This window comes from Aplidium turbinatum, chromosome 6 (assembly GCF_918807975.1).
Source record: "Aplidium turbinatum chromosome 6, kaAplTurb1.1, whole genome shotgun sequence".
Lineage (NCBI taxonomy): Eukaryota > Metazoa > Chordata > Ascidiacea > Aplousobranchia > Polyclinidae > Aplidium > Aplidium turbinatum.
The window spans coordinates 31,494,719-31,522,656 of record NC_137477.1 but is presented as its reverse complement, the minus strand read 5'-3'; the positions used below and the strand labels follow the sequence as shown (position 1 = coordinate 31,522,656).

The following is a 27,938-nucleotide window of genomic DNA, read 5'->3' as shown; positions in this document are numbered from 1 at the left end:
CTATGAACTAGCTTCAAAAGGAGTTCGGACTTACAACATTCGTACACTGCATCGAAACCTTTTCACTATTCTAGCAGCTTCACGTGGTTAGTGTTGTTCATTTTGCAGGCTCCATGTTCTTGGGTTGCGCTTGTTGACGTTTACAATAAAACTATCTGGCAATTGTTTTACTTTCAGAGTCTCGTGTTTATTGATTGAGCGAAACTAGACTTTGTTAGGTTCTTGTTTCATGAAAAGCGAAACAAACCTACAATAATTACATAATAATAACCATTAATGAATTGTAGTTGCAGTTTAGCACTTTTGTGGTGGTGACTCCATAGTTGTTCTTACGTGACAATATGTGGAGAGCAGCGATAGTGTTCTGTTTGTTGCATTGTTACGTCAGAGGGCAAAATGACGTCGGAGAAAATGACGTCGGAGAATGGGATCAGCACAATGATGATTTCCCACAATTTCAATTCGGCAATGAAAACGAAGCCATTTACAATGCTGCACCTGAGGGAGAGGATTACTCTTATGACAACAACAACGGAAGTAAGACTTTTTAGATCGGCTTTGTCATTTGTAAAGTTTAGTTAGATTGTGTAGCCTAAATCGTAGAGCAAATATTTCAAGTAATTAATGATTGTGACAGTCTATCAATCATAGATATGAATGTTGTGCTTATACTAGATGTTTTGTATATACTATAACTAGTCTATGACAAAAAATGAGCAACAACCAACTGGTATACAAAGACACACGATCGACTGGATTGGAAACAACGAGAAAGCCTTCGCCCTGCAGTGGGATATCACATCTGAAAATGATGATGATAACCAGCTTAATAACTTATGGTCGCAAATGCGATTATCAAAATGAATTGCATGAAATTAAGCAGATTGGATTAATTTCATTCTACTGAGGGGTATCGTTAACCTTGTTTCTGGTAAAACCGATGAGAATCAAAAGAATCTTTGTGCTTTTTATAATTTAACTCCCACTTTTAAATTAGATGTCAGTGTCTATCACCGTTTTCTTCTGAATTCGATGTATCTACGATGTAGATTTTCACTGCATTCATGCTATTTTCTGGGTGTAAAAACTAATTTATTATTTGTGATGAAAAATTAGACTACTCAGCATCAGCACACAGTAAAAGAATTGTTGTCTTTTCAGATGCAACATATTAATCTTTTGGTGTTTTTGTTGCTTTTCAGATAATCTTTATGAGCAGGGAAACTACTTTTTTGGAAACTACAATCCAGATTATACAAGCGGGGATGGTTCAGGGGTAAGGTTTTTAAGTTCGTATTTTTTTTTTCCTTTGTAACAGTCAAAAAGTTCGAACACGAAGTAAACATTTGAAACTTAATTCAAAACGAAACCAAGATAAAGGGTTTGTGTCGGAACTTTTGTTCGGTATTGTTTTTAATTGTAACATGTGTAAAGCCTGATTCTGCAATATAAAAACTTAAAAGCTTATTCAATTAAAAAATCTACTTAAATAAGCTTAACTGAAGATGATCTAGCTGCTAGCTGATCGAAATCGATTTTAGCTGTTTACGATTGAACTGACTCGTGTGAAAATAAATTCATTTGTATTCTGTAATATAAAAACTTTCCAAGGACGTAGCTCAAAGTCACGCGTTTTGCGCAATATAACACTTTTTACGCTTTGAGATTCCGCTGATTTATGCTTCCGCCCGAAGCTCTTTACGAAGTAAAATGACTTAGGTGTCAAAACCAAGCTTTTTTGAAACACTCTTGCCTTAACCTTCATCTTATCAAGTGGGATCCGATCGGATCCTAGCAGTGTATTAGTGCGTGCCAAAAACATACTTGTGCTTCAAAGGGTTGGAGATCTTAGGAGTTTCTTCGACTCTAATACCTATCTAGTCCATGTCTTAGTTTCAGATTGAAAGCTGGTATAAAGCACTGACATTGTATTTTAGCATTCTTTTTCTATCTGCTTTTTGTTTTATTTTATTGCATTACATTACTGTAGAGTACAAAATGGCAAATAGAGATAGACATGCATAATACGTTCTTGCACTAAATATTATCTTTCAAGTGGAAGAAGACTCAAAAGTCGAAGATACTTACATTTGAATTGAGGAAGTTCACACATTTGAATTTTCTAATCTGTGGCACTCGATCACTTCAACAAGAATCTTCAAATGAAGATGTAACCATAAACTTTTTATTAGCAATAAAGAAGATCAAAGTAGTCGATGAGACTAGAGAAACCATGGTGGTCATCTGCAAGACCGAGGCCAAGGCGAAGGGATACAAATAGTTGCAAATAAAACTTACCGAACTCAAAATATATTTGTTGGTAAAAATTGGGCAAAAACAGCCACCAGTTGAGGAAGGCATTAAACTCAAGACACTTTGAGGCAGGGTCAACGTATATGCCTTCATTTGCATATTCCTTCATTTGCATTAAAAGTAAGCAGACATGTAGTTCTTTTATTACGAAAGTAATGGTTGACATTATTGTTCTTGAACGCCATTCAAGAAGTCGTAGCAAAACAACTGGAAATACCACAGATCAAGCACAAGGCTAAAACCAAAAACTACTAAATTTTGTTTAAATGCTTATGAATATGTGTGGGAATAGTCTAGCTGCAGCCCAGGAAGTTTAGATTGAAGTAGTAGCCGCCAAAAAAAAAGATGCAGCTTTTGTTCACCTGCATTTGATAAAAAGTGCGACGTGTTTGCGAATCTTGCCGCAAGCATGTGCTGCACACATAGTAAACAACAAACAGTCTAGGTCAGCGGTTCTTAAACTGGGAGGCCCGCCCCCCTTGGGGGGCGCGAAAGGTTCACAAGGGGAGCGCGAGCGATGTCAAACTATGTGACTAAACGCATGTGACTAAGTGGATTTATTGCCAGGATAAAGCAAAAAAGTCCCAATGCCATTGGATCTCACTGCGTGATTCACCGTGAGGCTCTGGCCTCCAGGACTCTACCAGCTGCAATGAAAGATAAGCTTACAGTAATCATACGAGCCGTCAACTTCGTCAAAACCAGTGCCGTCAATACGAGACTGTTTACCAAGCTGTGCAAGGATATGGATTCGATCCATAAGACTCTCCTCTTCCATACATCTGTTCGTTGGTTATCGAAAGGTAATCAGTTAGCCCTCGTGTATGAAATGAGAGATGAACTGATGCTATTTTTGGAAGCTCGTGGGAAGCAAGATCTCCTTCTGCCCATTTTCATCAGAGAAGTTTCAGCTGGAGTTGGCATACCTCGTGGACATTTTCGAGGCCCTCAATAACTTAAATCTGCTCTTGCAGGGCAGAAATACTAACCGGATTAATAGCTATGATTCCATTCGAGCATTTGTGGCAAAGCTGGGGTTGTGGCACCGCCGAATACAAATAGGAAATGCAGCTTCATTTACCAACCTAGATAGGCCTACTGCACTTGACAAAAAGCAACTTGAACTGGAAGGTGAGCTTGAGGCTGAAGTGGAGGCTCACCTTCAGCTTTTGAAACAAGAATTCGAACGCTATTTCCCAGACTTGGGTGACACCGACCTTCCAGAATGGAAGATGACAAGAAATCCCTTTCGTGCTAACGAGGACATTCTTCCCGACGGTTTGCAAGAGGAATTCTTGGAAATAAAGTGTAACTCCACTGCAAAAGACGATTATGAAGCAATGCCACTAACTGATTTTTGGGTTAAATATTTGCACATATGCAAGGGAGTGGGTAGCGTGGCGATACGCACACTTCTTCCGTTTTCGTCCGATATCGTCCTTCCGTTTTCGTCCTTATCTGTGCGAAAGTGGCTTTTCTACAATTTTGAACATAAAAACAAAACATCGAAACAAACTTGGTGTTTTGTTTGGAACACCCGTAGTCACACTACCAAGTGCGGTTGTAGTGTTTTTATAAATATTATCAAGTTATTGCATGCAGATTTTGTCTCATGTCATTCAATCCCAAAATGACTTCCAAGTCAGCAACAATTGTCTTTTTGCATTGTTTTAGCGTTGAAACAGCACTTTTGATGGCCGGTTGATGACCATCCTTTTTAATTCTATGATAGCAATTACGTAGAACCTCATGGGAAACCTATTCCCACGAATCTTATCACAAAATAAAAACTCTTCTTCAACCAAGCCAATATGGTGAAGCCGTCAACATTCTTTGGTTTTGTTATTATTTTACAGGATATTTTGCTGTAAGTAGATTTCAATCATAGCATAAACGTGAAATCGTTTTTCAACACGCTGTGCAATATATGATATTTACATTTTTCCTGGTTGTTTGACATGATGTTACTGCTATTTTGCATTCATCAAATGCTGGCAGCAATTTAACCTCGTATAGCGTAATTGATACAGAACCGATTTTTCTATGATAATAGCATTTTCAGCTTATCCTAATAGAAACAAGGTTCTTTCAATAAACACTTTAACAGAACTCACTATCTGCTATCAATATTGGTTTAGGTTTAAGTATTCCGCAAATTCTTACTTTTGCAACGAATGAGATTGTCTTTTATATTTAAGTTATCTTTCATTTTTTTGTGACGTTGAGTCAATAGAAGAAAAGTTCTGTTTAATTTTTAATAGCTCTGATGTTTCACGAAATTGTTTTTTTCACAGGAGGACGCAGCATACGGTAAGTGGTTAATTAACGTGAATTTACAATATTTTTTTAATGATAACTTTTATCGATAGCTAAGCTTTTTGACAATCGGCTGGCGCAAACCGGTTACGCATCATCACTGGTGCTAAGTATCAGCCATAATATTGAAACTGTTTTGTCACCAAGTGCTAGATCTACACCACATATTGTCAGTATGAGGATGTGCTCAAGAGATACACATCTATGATGATATAATTGGTTGTCGAGGCATGGAGTTATTGTTAGAAGTGTTGTTTTAACTCTGAAGATTAAAATTCTTCAGCGTTTCAAAGTAACGGATATAAGACTGACACCATTGTTTACATGTTTACATTACCGAGTCGACAACCACTGCATGCGTTTTTTTATCGTTAATTGTTTCCCTCCTTTCGCTTGAAACTGATGTACCCCAAATCACACAAATGAGGAAATGGTCATGTTCAACATGTTTTTAAACGGATAAGTTATTCTTTCCTTGAGGCCCGATAACCCGGGACTCGTGGTCCACTTTTGATTGTCGACCCAGTTTCAGTCAATACCTCATCTCATTGAACGCTTGTCACTAATAAGTGACATTGTTGTTGGATGATTCCATCAGTAGTTAATATTGCTGTAGTTGGGTAGTTTATACAAGCGTAAGCTATTGCAATTGCAAGCACCAGTGGCGTACGCAGGGGGGGGGCATTGGGCCATGGTCCCCCCCCCCCTTCAAATTTTTTGTAGTTAACGACGTAGATTAAGGCATTTAATATGTTTTGCATTGCTCTGTCAAAGCAATTATTGTAACAATGTTGTTTTATAGACTAAGCCAATACGAAATACATGGGGGGGGGTTACAACTCCACTTTGGCACGCGTGTGACGTCACGATATTGAGAATGCTGCTTTCAGTCTCTTTATGCTTGGGAATGATGCATTCAGTCTAAAAAAAAACTTGCCTAATTTTAAACAAAACTGCATTAAAAGAGCGAGTTTTGCCAATACCAAACATCTCAGCCAGGAATTAACAACAAGAAAACATAGAGACTTAGCTTTATTTCCGAAAAATGCCAAAGAAAACATGATCTTATCCTTTTGCTATGCCACCTGACAGCGCCATTTTAGAGGAATATTCATACCCACGTTTTTGTTGAAAATGCTCTCAGAATGCACCAAATTCAAAGTAATTTTTCAAAATTTTCTGGGGTAAGCCCCCCAGACCCCCCGCCGCTGGGTGTCATCTTAAGCGAAAACACCGTCGGGCTTCGCCCGCCTGTCGTCAAAACCTCCCCTTTCAAAATTCCTGGCTACGCTACTCTCAATGGCCCCCCCCCCCCCTCTGAGAAAATCCTGCGTACGCCACTGGCAAGCACCCAATGCTTTTAAGTAATAGAGCAAACTATTAGCATTCAAATCTACTTGGGACGTTTCCTACAGTTTCCTCGGTTGCTTAATTCGGTAAGAAAACTTGAATAAAGTCAGATGCACTGGGTCAAACTGCTACAAGTCACCATATGAAATGAACCAGGAAACAAAGCCTGAAATAACTTGACGTTTAAAATGTTTGAAGATTTTACAACTGAATGGAAATATTTTTAAATCGTTGCACTTTTATCATGGAATCGTTTCAGGATCGTTTGCAATCACATTCAAAATGAAGTTTAAACCGACCCTGTTGGATGAAACGTCCAAGAAATACATTAAAATATCAAGTGACCTCGTTAGAGATGTAAGTATGTGTTCCTTGCTATGTTTCACACCTACAATGATGCTGCTGATACCTGTGACGTCAGGTTACAAAAAAAGGTGACGTCAGGTTACAAAAGAAGTGCCCAAATGATTTAACCAGTTAGACTGTTAAAGCTTGCAATGTAAAGTTTAAAAGCGCTTTTGTTCAAACAAATAACGATGCAGTGCAACCTCTAGGAGGCTAGGTGGGAGGCCTACTGAGTAAACTTTTCAAATATGGGCAAAGCTGTTGTTTGGTAAGCCAGAGCTAAATTAAGAACAACTTAGGATTGTTACTAAGTCTTGTGCACAATAGTACAAGAAGCCTGAAAATCTTAACCATTTTCAGTTTTTAGTCTATTCACCCTAGTAAAAAATAATGAAATAAAAGATGGAATAAACATCACTTTCTTTGCATCTCAGGTGTCAAAGTATGTCGCTGAAGAAATGGCGTCGATAACGGACGACTTTGATGTGGTTGTAAAGTCTTTTGAGCCGGGAGCTCAATCACGCCAAACTCGAGCTGTCGTTGATGTTAGGTTCCAGGATTACACGAGGAAAACAACAGAAGAACTTGTCCAGGTCATGGAACGATTTTCAGAAACCGGAAAGATAGGAGGAAAGAAAGTTATCGAAGTGACGGGTGGGTAGGTTTGATTTGAAAAAAAAATTCACCTACGTTGCAGTTAGACGTCAAATTTACGCTTGAATGGTATGAGATGCGTGATTATCAACTGAGATCGTATCGTATCAAATATTGATCGAATATTAGTATCGAATTTGGTATTAAAATCAATGAGGCTTTGCTCCTAAAATCTTGCAATCCTCGCCTCAACAAGCAGCTGTTTGCCGCAGGCGCCTCATATCTGCTAAATGTCTTCACATAATTTTACATCATTGATGTGTGTTTTTTCCTTTCACAATTAAGCGTCATGTAATTTTGCCTCTCCTCTGCCTTGCCGTCTCATTCTTATGCGTTTCTTTTCTCGATTTTTCTGTATGTAGATCAGATCTGTAATTTTAATTTATGAAGAACATCAGTCAGTTGGTTACTTGATAAGGGCTAACATGAGTATGGCCGAAAACGTTTGTAAGTTTTAGTTTATTGTCATGTTATTATGTTAAATGCCGTCTAGTTGTTGAGGTTATATTTGTCTATGGTTAAAAATTACCTCTCTACCAAAAAGGTTCAGTCATTACCAATTCTATTGTAGCTGATCCATTTCTTTCTGTTGCATGTCGAAAAATCTAGGAGAGGTTCGTTCTCTTTGGAATATGTCTATTGTCTAATCATTGCTACACGCCACTAATGCAGCAAACTTCTACTGTGTTTGCGAACACCATTTTGATGAATAATGAGTCTGGTTACCAAACATTAAAATAGTTACTAATGTTCGTTATTTCCATGACAACAGCACGTCTTGCGAGGCTGCCGCGATCGGATATTTTGGTTTCCTCTGTTGACGTATTGACATAAGCGATCTTGCAAGCAAACACCAGGTGTAGATGCGCGGTTCGGTTAAAAAAATGTTTTGTTTCCATGAATTTTCATAAATTAGATATGTACGGCTGTTAGGTTAAGGAGAAATATTTAAAATTCTTTCTTGGTTGCGCTTAATAAATTCCTTCTTTTCATACATTACAGTGAAAGATTGTAACACATTTACGTTTTGTATTTAAAGTAGGCTACTTGACAATGGGAATTTGTAAAACTATAACACTGATTATTAAGTGTAGTTATTATATCTAATGAAAAGCAGAAAAACAAACTACTGACCATGTCATTCAAGTGTGATCCAAATGTTCATCTAAAAAAACATCAGTCGGAATACCTGATATGGCCGCACTGGACGAAGGCACCCTGACATGGCTTTCCAATGTCCACCACCTGCTGCTCTAAACTTTACAAAATGTCTTTCAAACTAAAGAAAAACATCATCGTTTTGATGATCAGATCACTACCATTGAAGCCGTTGTGTTATGAGGGACCCACACTCTGATTACACGAAATGTTTTGCCATGATTACATAAGTGCGTTGTGTAAGAAAAGCGACAGCTATTCTGCTGAAGAACTCCTGGCCTATTCAACAAAGCTGACAAACAAGATATTTCTACAGCTAATTGGGTAGAACCTAAATGCAAAGCAGAATGAAGGCTACAATACAACCAGGCTCCGTCACTTCATCGCTGATGCCAATACCTGACCATCATTTTGTTTCGACGCCTATTTGCTCACTCTTTCAAATTCGAGCAAATTAAAATTCCTGGTACCAAAGATTTTGTGCAAACGATATCAAATTTTGATGTTGTCAGGTATTGGTGGTGTTCTGTCGTTGTTAAAGTATCTCTAACCGCCTAATGACATGTTTATTAGATAAAAATGTAGAATAAAGCTTTTTGAAATTATCACGCAGCCTACCCGAGGCGCTTAGTAGATGCTTAATGCTTTCGGTTTCCTTAGTTTAAAGACAAAACGAAAGATGTTTGTTTCAATGAAAGGAAAACATTCCAGTTCTTAAAAATTTTATGTGCAAAGTTGTGCTGTTATTTATAGTTGTACGAAGAATGGTTGCTTGCGTAAATTCTTGGGAATTTCTACCGTTTTGAAACAATCCACCTTTTCTTTTAAAACATTCGATCCTTTGTTACTTAACAGGTTTCAGATTGTTGTCCTATGTCTAACAAGTTTATGCTTGATCTGCAATAATGCACATAGTTTATGCTTATATAACATTTGGCTTTTGTTGTTGAAAAAATAGCGTTCCAATTTATTGTGGTATAGTTATAGAGCAAGTAACATAAAAGCTGTGGAAAAAATCGTCTGTTATTTTTGCCTAAATGGATGTACGTAACTTTAATATCCAAAAGTACTTTTCAAACGTATTTGCTTTTAGCTCACTCTTGATTATGGACATGTACGCCTTTCCGGCTGGTCGAGCAATCCATCTCGCTTTAATTTATGAAAGCCCTGCTTATCTTTTAGTTTATTTCTTTGTTAATTTCATTGAATCTTTTGTTTTAAATTCCATCTTGTGTTAATTTGTTTGCTTTCAACAGAAATTGCCACCACTGAATTACCAAATATATCCACAACACCGGAGGGAACACCCGAGGTTAGTGAACCATTCACAAGTTTCTTTTTGAAAGTATGAGATGCAGTGGCTCACTGCCATAATGTATCTGGAGACTCTTGTCCCTTATGAATCCACTGGCGGTTTTAGGAGGTCACTAAAAACTTGTGGGTTTGCAACATGTAACTGATAAATTACAGTTTATCAACGTACCTTGCTGTTAAGTTGCGGTTATTTTCGTTTTGAATATTCCTGTAACAATCGCAAATCGTATTGTGACGTGACATGGATAACCTACCGTGCAATCTACTCATGCGAAAATACAGCCTGATATATTTCATTCGCTAGGGAAGACAACTGCTCGTTTTTTTTTCAACTGATGATAGCTATCCTGAAAACGTTTTGCTGAAACATTAGTTTCGCGAGCCTACTTAAACGTCACCACTATCGAGCCAAAATTAACCAACACAAGAGACCTTAGCGTCCGGTATCGCGACTAACATGCGTAGACGCTGGCTAGGGCATGCATGTTGTTTCTCACCAAAGCACCCGATCGACATGTCCCATACGGTCCATCCGTAGCCTACACTCCAAAAACGCATAAAATCATAACTGATACAATGATACGGCACTTCGAAATCAACAAACAAACTAATCGTGGTCATGACACCACAGTGGCCCAATTTAATAGCTGGATAAATTTTTAAAGTACTGTTGAAGATTGTAGTCTTCTAATTAAGGGGCTACGGGACAAAAAGTTTGCGCTTGGTAATTCAATAAATTAAGACTTGTTTGAAGATGCAAGGGGTTTTTCATTGTGACATCTTTATTTTGTCTAGCCTCCAACCCCTGTGGATTACAATGTCTTGATCGTGTACAAGAAGAGATTCAATAACAAGTTAGCGAACCCAACCACCAATGTCTTCCGAAAAGAAAAAAGTGCAGTGGAAGAAGAGGCAAGTTCCTGAATGTTGGTTAGGTGTATTTTAAATGCGTTTGCAACAAGCCCACTTGTATTTTGTGTGTCTTAGCTGAGTCTATCTTCAGTTCATTCATGATTGCTAAAAATGGAAATCCATAAGTTTTGCTGTAGTTGCATAACCTATCCTATCAGGTTATCAAGATATGTATGAATAAGATTATTTTATTTGTTTTCGTGTTGAGGGTCAGAGGAATGTAACAATGCTACACGATTTTACATTTTTGACAATGTGTTTGATTCCTTGTTCACGATTTGAGTAGAATATGTTTACCACGGTTTGAACTCATTACATCTTTTTCTTTATTGGAAACTGTTGTGCATATTTTGATTTAAAACATTTTAGTTTTTCGCTACTGTTTCTATATCTAATTTTTACTTTGACAAAACTCGGCAGTTACGTATAGATTAGCATTAACCCATAATAATTCTTCTAATTGTTTTAAATCCCCCAAGAAAAAAACTAGTCTTTGCCAGAACCGGTATATCGCAAGTGTATTACAAAATGCAGCTATGGCTGCATAACTCTCGTATACGTGATGACATAAGTCACCAGGCTAAGATGCTTTTGTGTGCTGAACATTACGCTGGAAAAGGCCCCAATGAGGTCATTTCATGCTTGAATTAACCTACTATATTTCCACGCTTCCATCCACCGTGTTAAAGCACAGGTTAAAGTTGCACTAAATTACATTGCAGCCAACCTTGAACAGAAAAAAATATAAATAAACGGAAATACACAGCTTTGCAAAATGTCCACATGTGTATTGTGTAGCCATATAGTTTGAAATAACATATTTGCATATACAGTCAACCCTCGATTTAACGGACAAATACGGACCAGCAGCAGTCCGTTGCTGGAAAAAGTCCGTTAATGGAAAATACCGTACTCCCACTACTGTACAGTGTACAGTCAAGTACTCTGCTATAGCGTAGACCATCTGTCACCGCTTAATAAACCAAATACTGTACAGTACAACACAGTAGCAGTTTAAAGACACATGAAATGCGTTCCTTGTTTGTATTTTGTATAGCGACTACAGTACACAGGTACATTTACAGTACACAACTTAAATGTAGATTAATCTGAGTCAGAGATGATCATCAACTCATCATGTCCATCCTCCTGAACATCAACCTCAGGGATGGCGGGACGATGACTGCAGCATGGGGCATCATTGTTCAGATTTTCAGGGGCAGGTGGGATGCGTAAGAGAGATGGAGACGACACAGATGAGTTGGCTGGAGCACCATGTTGAACAGGGCGACTAGGGGCAAAGAAGCTGTTGATTTTTGTCTGGCGACCCCCCATATGCTGTTCTTTGATGATATGCTCCCTGATCATCCTGAGCTTCCCATATTGGTGCGCCATCTCAGCTAGTTGGCTGTAGGCGGGAGTAATCAATGAGGGCATCGATATAACTCCGTAGAGTTGACAACTTCACCTTGGGGACTTCAATCGCCTCTTCCTCGTCACTGCTTTCCTCTTCTCCACCATCCACCACAGATGCCACTATGTCGGCCTCAGACATGAACTGATACCCTGGGTCCAGATCTAATTCGTCCAGCCAGTCTGTTATATCATCGATGGAGGTGGATACCTCCCCACCACGCTGCAACATTTGGAGAAACTCTCCTGTCTCTATTCCTTCAAAGTTGGCCTCTGAATCTTTGTCCTCTAAGATTTTCTTCCATGAATTTGCGAGGACAGACACCTTAATGTCTTGCCACGCTGCTGCAAAATTATAAATGGCTGAACAAATATTGTAATTTTTTATGTTGCTTAAGGTCCGATGGCCCCTGGTGTCGACCTCAGCATCTGTTTTGTCCTTTACAATGACCAGGATCTCATCCAAGTAACGTCGGGTGTAGCGCCTCTTCAAGGCGCTAATAACCCCCTGGTCCATTGACTGTATAACCGATGTTGTATTAGGGGGCAGATAAAGGACCCTTATCTTGCCGTCAGCGCTTACAAGCTTCTTTTCACTAGGGTGCGCTGGGGCATTGTCGAGTATTAGAATCGCTCGTACATCATCAGGAGAAATCTTCAGCACTTCTTCTTGATATTTCCGAGTCGCAGGCACAAAATGCGAGAAAAACCAATCAGTGAATATTGCAGAGTTAAACCAAGCTTTCTTAGAGTTGCATATTGTTCTGCAGCTTATGTCAGTACCATTCAGGGTTAAACACAGCAAATTTTAGCAAAACTTTCACTTTCAGATCAACCTTTACCTGATCATCAAAGAAACGCTGAACCCGCTCGATCTGGTGAGTTTTAATCTTGTTGTGGTAAACACATCAACGGAAGATTCGTATTAGATCTTCTGATGAAACATGTTTTATCAATAATCATAATGATGCAACCAATGCATCGTTCTCCAGTGGAATCGGGACCAGACTATTTTTAGCTTTGATTCTAGGAAGTCTTGGACTGATTCCAGGTCAGATCATAATATGGGCGCTTCCAAGTCGTACGACGTGAGTTCAATACTCAGTCGGGTCGTATCAAAGTATTTTTTTGAAGTAGTAGGCCTACTGAGTATTATCCTTGCTTGGCACTCACCAAAAGAATGGAACTTATATAAATCATGCTATTATGAGTTATTTAAACTCCTATAATCAATACAGATCGGAGTAAATGTCCGAGAATTCCGACCAAAGGCGCGCGGGAAGAAAACTGAAGTTGACTTAACAGTATCACTAACAAATGTTCCTCCAGAAAGACTAGAAGCTGCGCTCGCTAATTTTATTGGCGAACCTCTGCATGGAAAACTCATCGTAGCAGCAGGTAAGAGGTTTTCGATGAGAAACCAAGCAATGGCCGTGGGATGTTGTCCTCTTCAAGTTTAAGGTACTTATATTGTCATATAAAATTTCTGACTACCAGTGCCATGGTTAGATAAATTGCCCAGCCGTAGTAGAGACACAATGACCATTGTTTTGTGGCTTCCACAATTATACCTAGAAAAGACGAGGCACCACGATGACAAATGAATGAGCTGTTGAAGTTCGAAGCCTTTTTTTCTGGTGGTTTGTCATTGTTGTAAGGCGATTGATACGATGTGGTGTTTATGCTTGCACTTGTAGGAGACTTTCATTGAAGTGTTAATGTCAGAAAAATATTTCCCCCACACTGAGCGCCTACATGATAGGTTAATTTAGCACGAGGAGAGTCAAGGAAGCCTACGGTTGACTGATCATGTATATTGGTCGTCGGACCACTCGGCGTGCTTCAACTCAGCAAGGACATTTCAGCTACTGCCAAGTCAACAAATGAGATTTATGTGCTCACGTCGGACGTGCTTGGTCATCGCTTGTCAAACTGATTTTGCTGACTTGTGACATGCCAAGACAGTTTCGGCTTGCTCAGTTGTTACTTTCTCAGTTTCATAATTTACCAATTTCAGCCACTTGCTGAAATGTTGCTAGCTCAAGTGTCACTTGCTCAGTTGTCGCTTGCTCAGTTTACAACTGCTGACTTGTAGGAGACTATATTTTCAATATTCGAATTATTTCTTCTAAAATGTTTATTATTGACTGTTACCCAAACGAACGCGGCATATTAAGTTTTCAAAAAGCTGGCACAATATTTACAAACTGCTAAAAATGTTAATCTTCAATAAAACAATCTAACTTTGTTCATTAAAGGAAATTTTTAAGAAGTATGGTTATGATATTAAACTATAAATATTCACTTTAAAAGATCCTCTTTATTTGGCTTCATGATGATCAGGATATGAAATATTGACAGAGTTTAAAAGAAATTATTGATTTTGTTTTCAGAGTTGGCAACACCTTCCTCCACTGTCTCACCAACAGGTGGGTACTCTTTGAATGAAATATTCGATTTTTCAAACTTGTTCTTTTAACGATGTTTCAACCAATACTGCACAATTTGCAACTTCAACTGTAGCCGCAACTACAGATTCTTCGCAATCGCTCCTGGTTGATGAACAATAGATATTTTTTCACACCCTGAACAGTTAGTACCTAATTTATTTTCTGGATCCAAAAATTTTTCTAATCAAAAATAAAGTTAATGCAAGCCTAAGGATAATTGGCACAATTTCTACGACAAAATTTAGTTCTCTTCCAAAGTTGGACAAACAACAAACAATTGGCTAGTTGTTGCCGTAGGTTCAAGTTACAAAGACAAAACTGTTAAATTGCATTCACTATGGCGGATACTGAGCCTAAAAAAATACTTTCATCTGAAAGTAAAACAATGAAAACTATTAATACTACAAAAAGTGCTCAATGCCAAGCAAAAAGGCAAAGCAGAGCGAATTAAATCAAATATAGTTATTACTATATTTGATTCATCTGAAAGTATGTGCTTACCTTTTATCTTGATTACAAAAATACGTATTTATATCGAAATACCTTTGTGCTATTAGCTACAACGTCTTCTAGTATGGATTGTCAAAGGACTTGTGAGTAGTAGATAAATACTTTCGACATGTGCGAACCTGTATTACAATGAATTTTGTATCGTAGTGATTTCTTTTTATAACCTGCATTTATGTTATTTTTGACGTGGCTGACTACTTGCTGTGAGTGTAAATGCAAGCCATGGCGAGCAACAGCGGTCTCATGCGGAGAAGCCGCTCGATACCGCTCTCCAGTGCTTCATCAATGACAACGGCATCCAGGCCGGATAGCGACTGTCAAAACAGCGACTGTCATAATGGCGACTTCATAATAGCGACGTAATGAAGTAAGCGACTGTCAAAACAGCGACTGTCATAATGGCGACTGCATTAAAACAGCGACTGTTATGATAGCGACTTAACACTTTAAACCGAACCAAACCGAACCCAGCTACTACAAGGCAGAGACCTGACTCAGCGAATGAAAAGATACGTGACAATGAACACACGAATCACTGTTGTACAGCAAAATCGAGGCCAGTATGATCTGCGGCAGTTCCTTCGAGCCCTTGCTCACAATTTAGAAATAAACGTGGCTTGATTTTTATTGCAAGACTTTTGGTTGTTTTAAAGTCCCTTTTGGTTTCAATCTTTTTCTAGACCCTGAATTTTATTGCAAGGCTTGACGACTTTCTGTTGTTTGGCTTGACTAGCCTATTTCTTTTTAAATCATGTGACTTCTATGGATAGTCCAAATAAAATGTTGTTTTAAAGTCCCTTTTGGTTTCAATCTTTCACTACGCAGTGTTTGCCTATTTGTGCGTGCATATGTGTGTAGAGAGGTGTGGGGGATGGAAGGTATGTGTGGAGGGGGTGAAAGAGTGCGTGTGCGCGTAAGCCTTGGATTTAATAAAAGAAGTGAGGTCGCTGTTGTGGCAGTCGCTGTTTTTGATGAATCGCTGTCGTGTAGTCGCTCTATTGACAGTCGCTGTTTTAAATGAATCGCTGTCGTGTAGTCGCTCTATTGACAGTCGCTGTTCTGACAGTCGCTATTTGGAACCCGAGCCATGACAATACATTGGTTTGTAGATGACATCACCATTCCTGCTACAACTGCAGTCGTCACTACCCGACCACGATTACCAACCAATCGAGGCGATGGAGGTCCCAATCCAACAGACACAAATGAGCCAAATCCTCCAGACACAAATGAGCCAAATCCTCCAGACACGAATGAACCAAATCCTCCAGACACAAATGAGCCAAATCCTCCAGACACAAATGAGCCAAATCCTCCAGACACAAATGAACCAAATCCTCCAGACACAAATGAGCCAAATCCTCCAGACACAAATGAACCAAATCCTCCAGACACAAATGAACCAAATCCTCCAGGTAAAGTAATTCAATTGGTCTAAAGTCTAAACAGCCATACATCACAGCAAAACAACGGTAGCGAGCGATATATGTTTAACAATACAGAATTACCTGATCATTGCCAATCCCTTACTGCGCCTGAACTTGGAGAGATGGAGTGCACAGATGATAATCGATTGGGTTCCACTTGTAAATTTACTTGCAATGAAGGAACATCTGTAGCAGGGATAGAGAGTTTAACTTGTGCATCTGATGGCATCTGGAATGCTGATCCGCCATATTGCATAAGTAAGTAACGGCACTGAAGAAGGTATGTAGCCTACACGTTCCTAATTGATTTTTACATTTTTAATTTTAGTGGGTTTATATGAAACGAAACTTTCCAGAAAGAAGCCACTGCTCCGTCGTCAGAACGTGTGGTTGAAAAAATGCTTAGAAAACATTTTCTATATTATGAAGTTCTGGTCAATCAACTACACGTTGATACGGTAGCCCATAGACTGCGTTAACGAACCTCGGCTTCGTCTCTGAATATTTGGAATAATCAAATTCAAGGATCCATAATATTTTATTTAGTCAAATAAATGTAAAACGAAATATACTGTAAAACGTTGTGTGAAGCCATTTGAAATTATTCATTGACATCCAGGGATTTTCTGTGCTCCTCATACTGACAATCAAGAATTTCCAAACGGCCAGATTAGTTGCACTAACCACAACATGTACGGATCTGAATGTAATTTCCGGTGCAACCGGGGATACCAGTTAATTGGATCTGCGACTTCCGAATGTCTACGTACGAGAGTGTGGTCCAACCCAAATCCTACATGTCAACTCAGTATGTTTTCATTTTTTATACAAAATTCATAGCCTACATGTTTGAAATAGGTTAATCGCTTTTGTGTAACTTCACTTCATTGGCATAGTGTCAACATTGGGTCATAGATAAAAGATGAGAGAGGAAGAAAGATGCAATGATTGACAAAAAATTTCTGTAACATCCAATCGCAAGTACAAGCCTTTTCTATGCAGCTGAAATGACACAATATGATCAGCTTATCACATGTCAGAAAGTAACAAAAGACTGTTGCAGTAATCGAGTTCATTCATTCATTCATAGCTTGTCAGGCCAGTGACGGAGCCAGGTAAGAGCATTGTTTGTGATGTTTTTGAGGTCGTTGTCATCACATGAAGGGCTAAGGGGCAGTTGGTGAGGATGTGCTTCATTGTCTGGTTGCATTGTCTAGGCCGCAATCACACGTTGGGTCAGGAGTCATCTTCCATCGGAAAAGGCTGCTTTTATTTCTCCCGACTCCGCAGCGGGCTCTATTTAGGCAGCACCACTCTCTTCTTTCAAGGGTGGGACTGGGAGTTTGTTGAAGACTTTTGGAAGGACTTGGGATGGTGTCCTATCGGGCTCAGAGGTCCACTTTTCTAATCGTGCAGCTGCCGCGCTTGTGTGTTCCAATGGGCCGACTTTGGTGAAGCTCTTGCGTGAATTGAGTCTTGTTGGAATATGTTTGTGTTCATAGAGAGGGTGGCGTTGGTCGGATATTTGTTTTACTCTTTCCTTTTTTGTAGCAACTTCTCTTCGGATATGAGGTGGAGCTATAGTTGCTAAGTTATAGAGGTCGGAGATTGGTGTTGGACGGAGTGTGCCAGTTATGATTCTACTGTACATGCTTGATTTCATTCGGAGTCAATTACTTTGGGGTGGCTTGACCTAGTCCATACTGGAGCGCAGTATTCAGCGGTCGAATAACAATGAGCCAGTGCTGGTTGCTTCAGTGTGTGCTCACTGCTTATGTGCTCCCCAGTTTGAGTTTCTCAGCTTTTGCAAAAGGTTATTGCGAGCAGATAATTTTTTCTTAAGTTTCAGTAGGTGTGTCTTATAAGGATAGAGTCCTGTCCAGTGTTATGCCAAGATATACAGAAAAGGGGGTATATTGTAATGCAGTGTTTTCCCAATGGATGATAAGTTTTCGGCTAGCCTTATGATTGTTCAAATGAAAGCATGTTACTTGGGTTTTGGAAGGGTTTGCATTTAAGCTCCAGTACTTGTAATAGGTGGAATAATCGGAGAGTGTTCCTGTTAAGGTCTTTTCTATCACCCAGAAGTTTTTTGATTGGGTAGCTAGGCAGAGGTCGTCGGCATAAATGAAACGACGTACGTTGGGGGTTTTGGTTGATCGTTGGTGTATATGTTAAATAAGATAGGTGCAAGGACAGAGCTTTGCGGCAGGCCATTACGTTGGGTTCTCCAGCGGCTTTCGCGACCATTCATATCAACAAAAACTCGTCTATTTGTAAGAAGTGATTGAATAGCTTGGTTGATTGTGGGGTTCTTGATGACATGGTCCAGTTTAAGAAGCAAGGCCCTATTGTTGATGATATCATAAGTGGCAGATAGGTCTACGAAGACGGTTCCAGTGGCGAGTTTTTGTTCGAATCCATCCTCTATATATTTAGTTACGCAGCAAGAGCCACCTGGTCGAAAACCTGCCTGGTCATGTGTGAGTTGGTCATCTACTTGCGTTGAAATCCTATTTAGTATGAGGCGTTCGTATACTTTCATGAGAATGCATAAAAGTGATATTGGTCTATAATTCTTTGGGGAAGAGGGATCTTTGTGGGGTTTCAAAAGAGTTACTACTTTTGATTTTCTCCGGATCTTTGGGATTGCTGCACCGGCCAGACAATTGTTGAAGAATTTTAAGAGCCAGGATTTAGCTTTCGTACCAAAGTGGAGGATCTGTTCAGTAGTGATTCCATCTAGGCCAGTTGCTTTACAACTTTTCAAGTGTTTGAAGGCTACCTGGAGGTCTGCTGGTGTGAAAAGTTGATCGTTGGTCGAGTTAACTTCTTTTTTGAGAATGATGTTTTTTCATTTAAATAGATAGAAAAGAAGAAGTACAATAGGATAATTGCTCTCGCAAGACATTGTAATGGTTCTTAATAGAGATGTACCGATACCAATATTTTGGCCGATACCGATCCCGATACCGATATCACTTTTTTAGGCCGATACCGATACTGATACCGATATTTTGGCCGATACTTTGATGTTACAAAGCAATTTTGGTATTTGCAAGGAATCATATCAAATGCTAAGTTTTACCTTATTTGCATAAAACTATTGAAAAAAGCTTTCAATTGGCATAACTTATTAAAGATTCAAGAATCCTATCTCAACTGCATTGTTGTGTCATAATAGTAGGTTTTAGTAATGAAAGGCCACCATAATTGAGGACTGGGGTATAAGGGAAGAAACATTACATCATAATTGGGGTTTCTGAAAAATTAATAAAATGTTTGCGCAAACTCTCCAAATAGGCTATCATAATTGATAATAAGATGTAAAATGTAAACCAAGTAATTTGTGTAGTCGTACAAAAACTATTCGACAAGTAATGTGCAACCTAATGGCGCTTGTCGTTCGGTTGAAAAGCTTTTACCAGGCCAAGACTACCCAGGTAGCAAAAATGTATACTTTTGCATCGTTTTTACGTTGCTAAACATTTAAAAAACCCGTGTAACTTGGTTGTTTTTAGTAAGCTGGTTCTATCAGTTTCTGATTAAATTTCCACCTTTCGTTGTAATAAACTCACCAAGCTTAAACAATGTCATGGCAGAATAAGTATGCTCAAAATGAAAGCAATGAAACTACGAATCCTCACTAAACTAATCAAAATGGTCTTGTTGCGCCTAAAATGGCCAAGGCTTATGAGAGGGGGTACGGAGGGTACGGCGTACCCTTGACGGCCCAAGCCTGTGTTTGTTGGGAGGGCCCGAAATTTCGGTTTTATAGTTTACGCGCAAAAATGTTTGGCTAAAACCATTCTAAACGACTGATTTCAAGCATTAAAGTTGTTATTCTTTAGTCTTGGGGGCCCATAATCTAGCAAAAGGGCCCAGAAAGGTAAGCGAGTGCTTTGCAAGCAAATTATGGGCCCAAAGTGGTAATTTAATGCTTTACGTGCAAAAATGTTCTGTTTAAAGCACCCTAAATTAAATCATAACACTTAGTTATTCTGCTGTCCGGGCGTACACTAGCCATTTCAATTCTTGTCGATGTCAATTCTTGCTACAAAACGGCTGCCGAGAAACATATAGTTGATTTAATGGTCTAAATGGCTAGCGTGGAAGCTACACCGTTATGGTTAGCGAATCGCAACAGCTCGCTGTACTAGTGAGTGCTCAGCCTTGTGCTGATAGCCGGGAAGAACGCTCCTTTCTTCACAATGAGGTTGTCATCTTAGGCGCAACAAGACCATTTATTGATTAGTTTAGTGAGGATTGGTAGTCCCATTGCTATCATTTTAAGCCTACTTACTCTGCCATGACATTGTTTAAGCTTGGTGAGTTTATTACAACGAAATGTGTGGATATTAAATCACAAACTGATAAAACCAGTTTACTAAAAACAACCAAGTTACATGGTTTTTTAAACGTTTAGCAACGTAAAAACGATGCAAAAGTATACATTTTTGCTACCTGGGTAGTCTTGGCCTGGTTTTATCCTCTGCTGAGAAATAAAAAGAAACACAAAGAAAAGCATGATAAATATTGGAGAAATTGAGTCTCCTTCACAACTTAAGAATCGAACAACGCAAAACTGCTGAAACAAAACGTTTTGTTTGAGTGAAAGAATCACTGTAAGCAAACAATGCCAAGAGGTACGCACATGAAGTCATGGGAGTGTGAGGTATCAAAAATTTGAACAGGTTGTTATTTTTCTATATCAATGTGGTGTTAGTTACTACTTTAAAAAATCTATGTACATAATATCTTTGCTTCTGCAAAAATCCGCAGCAAACGCCTTTTTTTACATGTTTAGTATCGGCCACAGTATCGGCCAAATTTTGCCGATACCGATGCCGATACCGATACTCAAAAAATGGCCGATATCACCGATACCGATGCCGATACCGATATATCGGTACATCTCTAGTTCTTAAGTAACTTATTTTACCATATCTTTCAGTTCCTATCGACTGCGAGATTGCATACGGTGCGTGGACCTCTTGTGAAGACGGAACCAGAAGTCAGGAGGGATACATCGTACAAGAAGCGGTGGGAACAGGAATCCCGTGCCCCTCTCCTGTACCTTATAATGAAGAAGGTGATCGACTGCGTCATGAAATATTTTTAAGGATGCAACGGATGAGACGCATTTGTCAATCTTGATATATTGTAATAATAATAATAATAACAACAACATTTACATAACGCCAGGCCCACATCCACAGTGCAAACTATGCTCCTGGGCGCTGTAGCTGACAATGGTGATAATTAATACGGTACTTTCAGTCATAATGTTCAGTGAAGTAGAACGTTTTCAAGCGAGTATTGAATTCATTAAATTTTCAGCTACTTTTACACAAATAGGCAAACAATTCCAGCAACTGGCAGCAACAACTGGAAAGGCAATTTCCGTATTGTGTCTTACATGAAGGGTTGCACAAGAGCAATTGATGTTGAGAACGCAAAGTTCTAGCAGGTTTATAATGAACAAGCAAAGTGTCGAGATAGTTCGGAGCAAAACCATGGAAAACTTTATAAATTAATAGACATATTTTGAAGCGAATACGATACAATACTGGAAGCCAATCCAGGGATTTTAGTATAAGAGTAATATGCTCATTATTTACGTGTTAAAGTAGGTTATAGGCAAATTGTTCGTAAACAGTTGTTCGTAAAACAATTCTTCGTAAAGCATTTCTTCGTATACTTCAAATCTCAATTGCATGCACGAAGAAATGCTTTGGGAAGAACTGTTTTACAAAGAATTAATTTTACGAAGAATTATTTACGAAGAATTATTTACGAAGAATTATTTACGAAGAATTATTTACGAAGAATTGTTTTACGAAGAACTGTTTACGAAGAAAACGTCGGACACCGTTAAAGTAATTACTAATTAGCCAAGCGGCAGCATTTTGAACTCTTTGAAGACGAAAAATAGTACAATGTGGAATGTTATTTAACAATGAATTTGAATAATCAAGCCTGGATGTTACAAGTGCATGAGTTAAAAGTTTTACAAGCATCAAGATTTATGAACTGTCTGATGGATCTAATATTTCTAAGATGAAAAAAAGCAAGATTTAACAGTGGAACTGACAAAGTTTTCTAAACACAAATGTTAAAAATGATATGAAAAAAATGCAATTCAAAATGCAGAAATACAAACGAATTTATTTTCACACACGTCAATTTAATCATAAACAGCTAAAATCAATTTCGATCAGCTAGCAGCTAGATCATCTTCAGTTAAGCTGAAAGCAAACAGCACAAAAAATCAAATGATGAAGGTGCAAAAGAATGAAAAACGCGTCACTCTTGCTACGTTAAAGAATTGATGTTAAAGAATGTGGTAGCTATAGTCACGAAATGCAAATTTTGGTTTCTATATGCCGATCGGAGCGAAATATTTTCATAACAAAGGATGGCCGAATTTAAAAAAAAAGTGAACAAATTTTTTAAGTCATGTCGAACAAATGACCGAAAAGTCTCAGCGAAAAAAAACAGGTGCTAGACCTTGGGCTGCATGACACAGAACAAAGATGCGTGCTCACGACAAATTGTGCTTTTGAATGTCTAGTTAACGCTCACACGACTCGACCATGCAACGAAACTGTGAAACAACTATTGACCAAGAGATTCAATCAATTTGTATCTATTGCATCATCAGGCAACGCCAGATGATGCAATAGATGCATGATGATTTCGCTGAGAAACGTTGTAGTGTTTTATCTTAGAAAAGTTAGAACAGACCAACGTTTCTCCGACGTTCACCAGCGAAACTTAGCGTTGCAACACCCGGCCGCAGACATTTTTTATTGCGCACTAATACACGTTCCAAAATCACGCAAACCAACAAGTACAACAGAATACAAAAAAGTGAGAATGACCAAACAAAAACACGTTATGCTCTACCGGTTTGTAATTACAAACTGATTCAACTCCAATGTCAGCTCTCTCACGTTGTAGCGTGCTCGCTTGCCAGTGCGCGTATGCTTGGGCGTTTTGTATGGTGCAGCATTTAACCTCAAACGCAGAAGTTTATCTGCAGCGGAACAATGCAAGTGATTTCTTGTTGGAGTTTGCAATCGCGAAAGCAAACTGAATCCACATTCTACGGTTGCGTTCCCTGCATTGAAAATCAGCAAAGCATTTGCAATTGCTTCCAAACCCGGGCAATCTATATCAGGCATTGCAACTATTGTAAAAACTTTCCCCAATTGTCGTCTGGTTCGCAATTACTTAAAATTTTTCCATTCTTCACCAGTGCTCTCTACGTCCAATTTATAAAACGGGGCCGAAGCATCAGGATAATTTCCCGATTGACAGAATGGACCGATCAATCCCTACCAAGTGGTTCGAGCTTTTCAAGGCAATGCAATTTGCGGCACACTTAAAAGCATCAGGGCAATCACTTTTGGGAAGTTTACTCCTTAGGAAGTGTTACTTTTGTATTCAGTTTATCACATATAATAAGACATTGGATCAACGTTCAAACTCTAAGTTTATGTCTTATATTTCCAATTGCCAAAAAAAATCGTCCAGAGGCACAAGAAGCTTTCTTTGTAATCACTAAAATCGTACATACTTTTTTCGGACATTTTGAGCAAATTTACTTCAACTTTTTTAGGACATTTTGCTAACAAATTAGTCAATGGCCGATAAATGGCCGAAAAAAAATCCTAGTAACTCAGAGCATCACGTAACCTCTTGCTGTATCTGTGAACTTGGCTTCGTCTATTTAGATCATGCGACTTAATTGTTCTTGAAGTTGAACGCGAAGGTTGGTTTCGGATCTATGCGACTTAACTTTTTTAACCATCGCGCATAAACCCATAAACGAAAAAGGAAGCTCAAAGTTTTCTCTAACCACCTCGTAAGTTTCATTCACGAAACTAAGGTGGCAGGCGCAAAAATCCACTAAGCAGGCCTACAAAAAAAAAAAGTGTAATTCTTAGAAAGAAACAACGTCAATTTAGAAAAATACTGCACTGATGACAAATAACTTTGCTTCATAGAGTAGAAAATAAAACATCTTTCTCAACTCATGAAATTCTTCCCTGGAGGGGGGAGGTATTTTCTCGATTGGGAATCACTGTGTCGCACGTCGCACGATGTATGTTCATAACGTCCTTGAAGTAAACTTTCATAAGCAACTTTTGACTTAAAGCTATAGACTGTTCGTTTTCTTTCATCAGCTTGTGCTGACTGCGTTATCGAGTTGGAAGAATGGAGCGAATGCGCTAATGGAGAAAGAGTCAGAAAAGAATTTATCAGCCAACCTCAAGTAGGAGCTGGAGAGCCGTGTCCCGAACTCAGAACTGAAAGAGAGGAGTGTGTCGACTGTCAATTGGAGTGGAGCGAATGGGCGGAGTGTTCGGGCGGAGAAAGAAGCAGAAACCAATATATAGCGGTGACCCCCGTCGGTGCCGGCGTAGCATGTGAAGCGTTGACCAGAGAATCAGAAGGTTAGCTTAAAGTTGTAAATACATTCGACCATGATTCGACATTGGAAACATGGTCATTTCTCGTAACTGCAGCCGGATACTTTTCGCAGTTAATTTTAAGCTAATGTGTTAATAGTTTTAATTAAAAATAAAATTCATCGGCATTTAGGATAAGAGCAACTTTAAAGTAACAATGTCGTATAAATATCGTACAGATTGTTTGAAATGAGTCAGATGGTAACAATGAATATAAATAACAATGATGGTTGGTATTTTCCATATAACGCAATATTTTTTTTTAAATAAAAGTAAATGTATTTAAATAATGCTTTTTAATGTTTGCTTTTTAGGCACTAATGATGTTCTGCACTAGTAGAGCGAAATGCATGTGCCATAAATAGGGCTCTGTTGATTCTCCATGCACTTTTAATAAAAAAATACTGAATTGATACTTGATGGAGAATCGCTGGCCTGCTGCTTCTTAATCAGGAGATCCCCTTTTCCTTAGTGAAACTCAATAAATGTAAATATATTTACCATTACATACAGTAATTTTAAATCAGTTATCAAAATTATTCCACTAAGTCGCATTATTTCAAAAACGCCCTCGGGGTCGTCCAAAGGAGCGTTGACTGGAGTTGTAAACCACGTAGGCTACAGCTGATGCAACGCCTAGATATGTAAAATACGAAACATATCATTGGCTTTCAAATTGGTCAAAAGATTTTAAAATACTCTTTACGTAGACGATATTGTTCTTATTGCAACATGATAGAAACAAGTACAAAAGAAAACAAACGAAGAGGTTTTAAATCAAATTCATCAAAATTGCTCATTCTTGAATTCAATTGATAAATGACAATTGGAGTTGTTTGCTTACGCCGCTTGCATCCTTAGATCTCAACAACCAGGGCAACTAACAATTTGTCATAAGATTGTAGAGAAAACAAGACATGGGCAATGTCACAATTCTTTCTAGTTCTTACACGTAAAGAGACTTTGAAAAGATTGATGACGTAGTTCATTGAGATGTCAAAGGTTAAACAATCAAATGAATGGTCGAATAGTTCTTCTTGTGAGATAATAGACGAAAATCCTTAAACTGACAAATGGTTTACCACTTCCAGCACATAAAGAAATCAAATTCAGAACAGCCAATGTCTTTGTCGATTTCAAAATAACTATACACTACTACTTGCAACAGCTGCTTTACAATTGGCAATAAATCCCAATTTTACAATCTATTCAATATTATAATAATAGTAATAACAATATTTATATAGCGCCACATCCACAGTCAAACTATGCTCCTGGGCGCTGTACATGACAATGGTGATAATTAATACGGTACTTTCAGTCATAATGTTCATTGAAATAAGAACGTTTTCAAGCGAGCTTTGAATTCATTTAAATTTTCAGCTTCTTATACACAAATAGGCAAACAGTTCCAGCAACTGGCATAGCAGCAACAACTGGGAAGGTACGATTTTCATGTTGTGTCTTACATGAAGGGTTGCACAAGAGCAGAGAACGCAAAGTTCTGGCAGGTTTATAATGAACAAGCAAAGTGTCGAGATAGTTCGGAGCAAAACCATGGAAAACTTTATAAATTAATAGACATATTTTGAAGCGAATACGATACAATACTGGAAGCCAATGCAGGGATTTTAGTATAGGAGTGATATGTTCACGTTTACGTGTTAAAGTAATTACTAATTAGCCAAGCGGCAGCATTTTGAACTCTTTGAAGAGTTTGAAGACGCAAAATAGTACAATGTGGAATGTTATTTAACAATGAATTTGAATAATCAAGCCTGGATGTCACAAGTGCATGAGTTAAAGTTTTACAAGCATCAACATTAATAAACTGTCTGATGGAACCAATATTTCTAAGATGAAAAAAGCAAGATTTAACAGTGGAACTGACAAAGTTTTCTAAACACAAATGTTGATTTAATGTTACACCAAGCAATTTAATTGAGTTAGGTTAGAAGAAGAAAGATTGATATTGTCGGCAGCAGTGGCCGAGTGGTTAGCGCGGTGGGCTCGCAGTCGAGAGCCTGCATGTTCGACTCCAGCCACACGCACTTGCTGTTGTTTCTCTGGGCAAGAAACTTTACGATAATTGCCCCAGTGATCGATTTCGAGTAATGGGTAGTGCCAAATTTAAGTCATAAGTAAAGTAGACAACCGGAAACAGACATTGCCGTCGGCTGCAGCGTGGGTCAGGTGTACGACGGAAGGCGTACACCGATGCATAGCGCTCAAGTCCGCTTTCCCGCAATGCAGGATAAAGATAAAAGAAACAAACAAAGATATTACTCAGGGTAAGGGTCATGTCGTTAAACTTTGAAATACACCGTTTCGGAGTAAATACAATAAACTCACATTTTTCTTGATTCAGTTTCAACATATTATGAGACATCCAATTTGAGATATCAACCATACATTTTTGGAATTTTGACTTAATACAACACAATGAATCTTCATCAGTAACACGCAAATACAATTGTAGCCTATATCATCAGCATATGAGTGGTATGAAAGTCCATGTCGCTTTATAATGTCAAACAGAGGTTTTATGTAGAGGCAAAACAGGACAGGGGCGAGAACAGAACCCTGAGCAACTCGAGAAGAAAGAAATATTGTAGAAGACATTGAGTTGTCAATTGCTACAGATTGAGTTCGATCATAAAGATAAGAAGAGAACCAGTCAAGTGCCATTCCTGTAATGCCAAAATCTGATTTGAGACGATTTAGAAGAATTTTGTGATCAATGGTATCAAAAGCAGCTGAAAGATCAAGAGAAAGTAGAACAACGCTGTGATTACGGTCAAGTAGCCTACAGTAGCAATATCATTATGGATTTTTAGTAAAGCTGTTTCTGTGGAGTGATGATGACGATAAGCAGATTGATTTATATCAAATAAATTTTGCACGTTTTAGAAATCATTTAACTGTCTGCCAACTACTCTTTCCAATATTTTTGACACAAAAGATAGATTGGACACAGGGCGATAGTTCTTGAATTCTTCTTTGTCTAGACTAGGCTTTTTTAAGTGTGGACGAACAACGGCATGTTTGAGTTTTGGGGGAACAAGACCACTTGTCAAGGATTTGTTTACGATGGAGGTCAGAATAGACAGAAAAGATGATGAATGCTTTTTGAGGAGCCATGAGGGTACTGGATCTAGTTCACGAGATGCAGATGATAATGCAGTTAAAATGTTAAGAATTTCAGTCTTTGTGGTCAAGTAAACTAGAAAATGAAAAATCAATGTGAATATGGTTACAAGGATCTGCTGACTGAGTTCCTCCAGTTATATGGTCAAGAC

General features: G+C 38.5%; 1 protein-coding gene across 1 annotated transcript in view; it reads left to right on the top strand.

Annotated features, from left to right (window-relative positions):
- Positions 1-291: 291 nt before the first annotated feature.
- Positions 292-27,938, top strand: part of LOC145771719 (uncharacterized) — a 46,651-nt gene continuing 19,004 nt past the window's right edge. Inside the window, exons 1-15 of the mRNA XM_082583449.1 lie at positions 292-537; positions 1,203-1,276; positions 4,608-4,623; positions 6,239-6,336; positions 6,759-6,978; positions 9,393-9,448; positions 10,246-10,362; positions 12,606-12,653; positions 13,014-13,173; positions 14,169-14,204; positions 15,845-16,150; positions 16,238-16,420; positions 16,782-16,970; positions 21,117-21,254; positions 24,355-24,624. Of these exons, the coding sequence (XP_082439575.1) occupies positions 342-537; positions 1,203-1,276; positions 4,608-4,623; positions 6,239-6,336; positions 6,759-6,978; positions 9,393-9,448; positions 10,246-10,362; positions 12,606-12,653; positions 13,014-13,173; positions 14,169-14,204; positions 15,845-16,150; positions 16,238-16,420; positions 16,782-16,970; positions 21,117-21,254; positions 24,355-24,624 (2,107 nt within the window). The 5' untranslated portion in view covers positions 292-341. The remainder of the gene's footprint in view (positions 538-1,202; positions 1,277-4,607; positions 4,624-6,238; positions 6,337-6,758; positions 6,979-9,392; positions 9,449-10,245; positions 10,363-12,605; positions 12,654-13,013; positions 13,174-14,168; positions 14,205-15,844; positions 16,151-16,237; positions 16,421-16,781; positions 16,971-21,116; positions 21,255-24,354; positions 24,625-27,938) is intronic.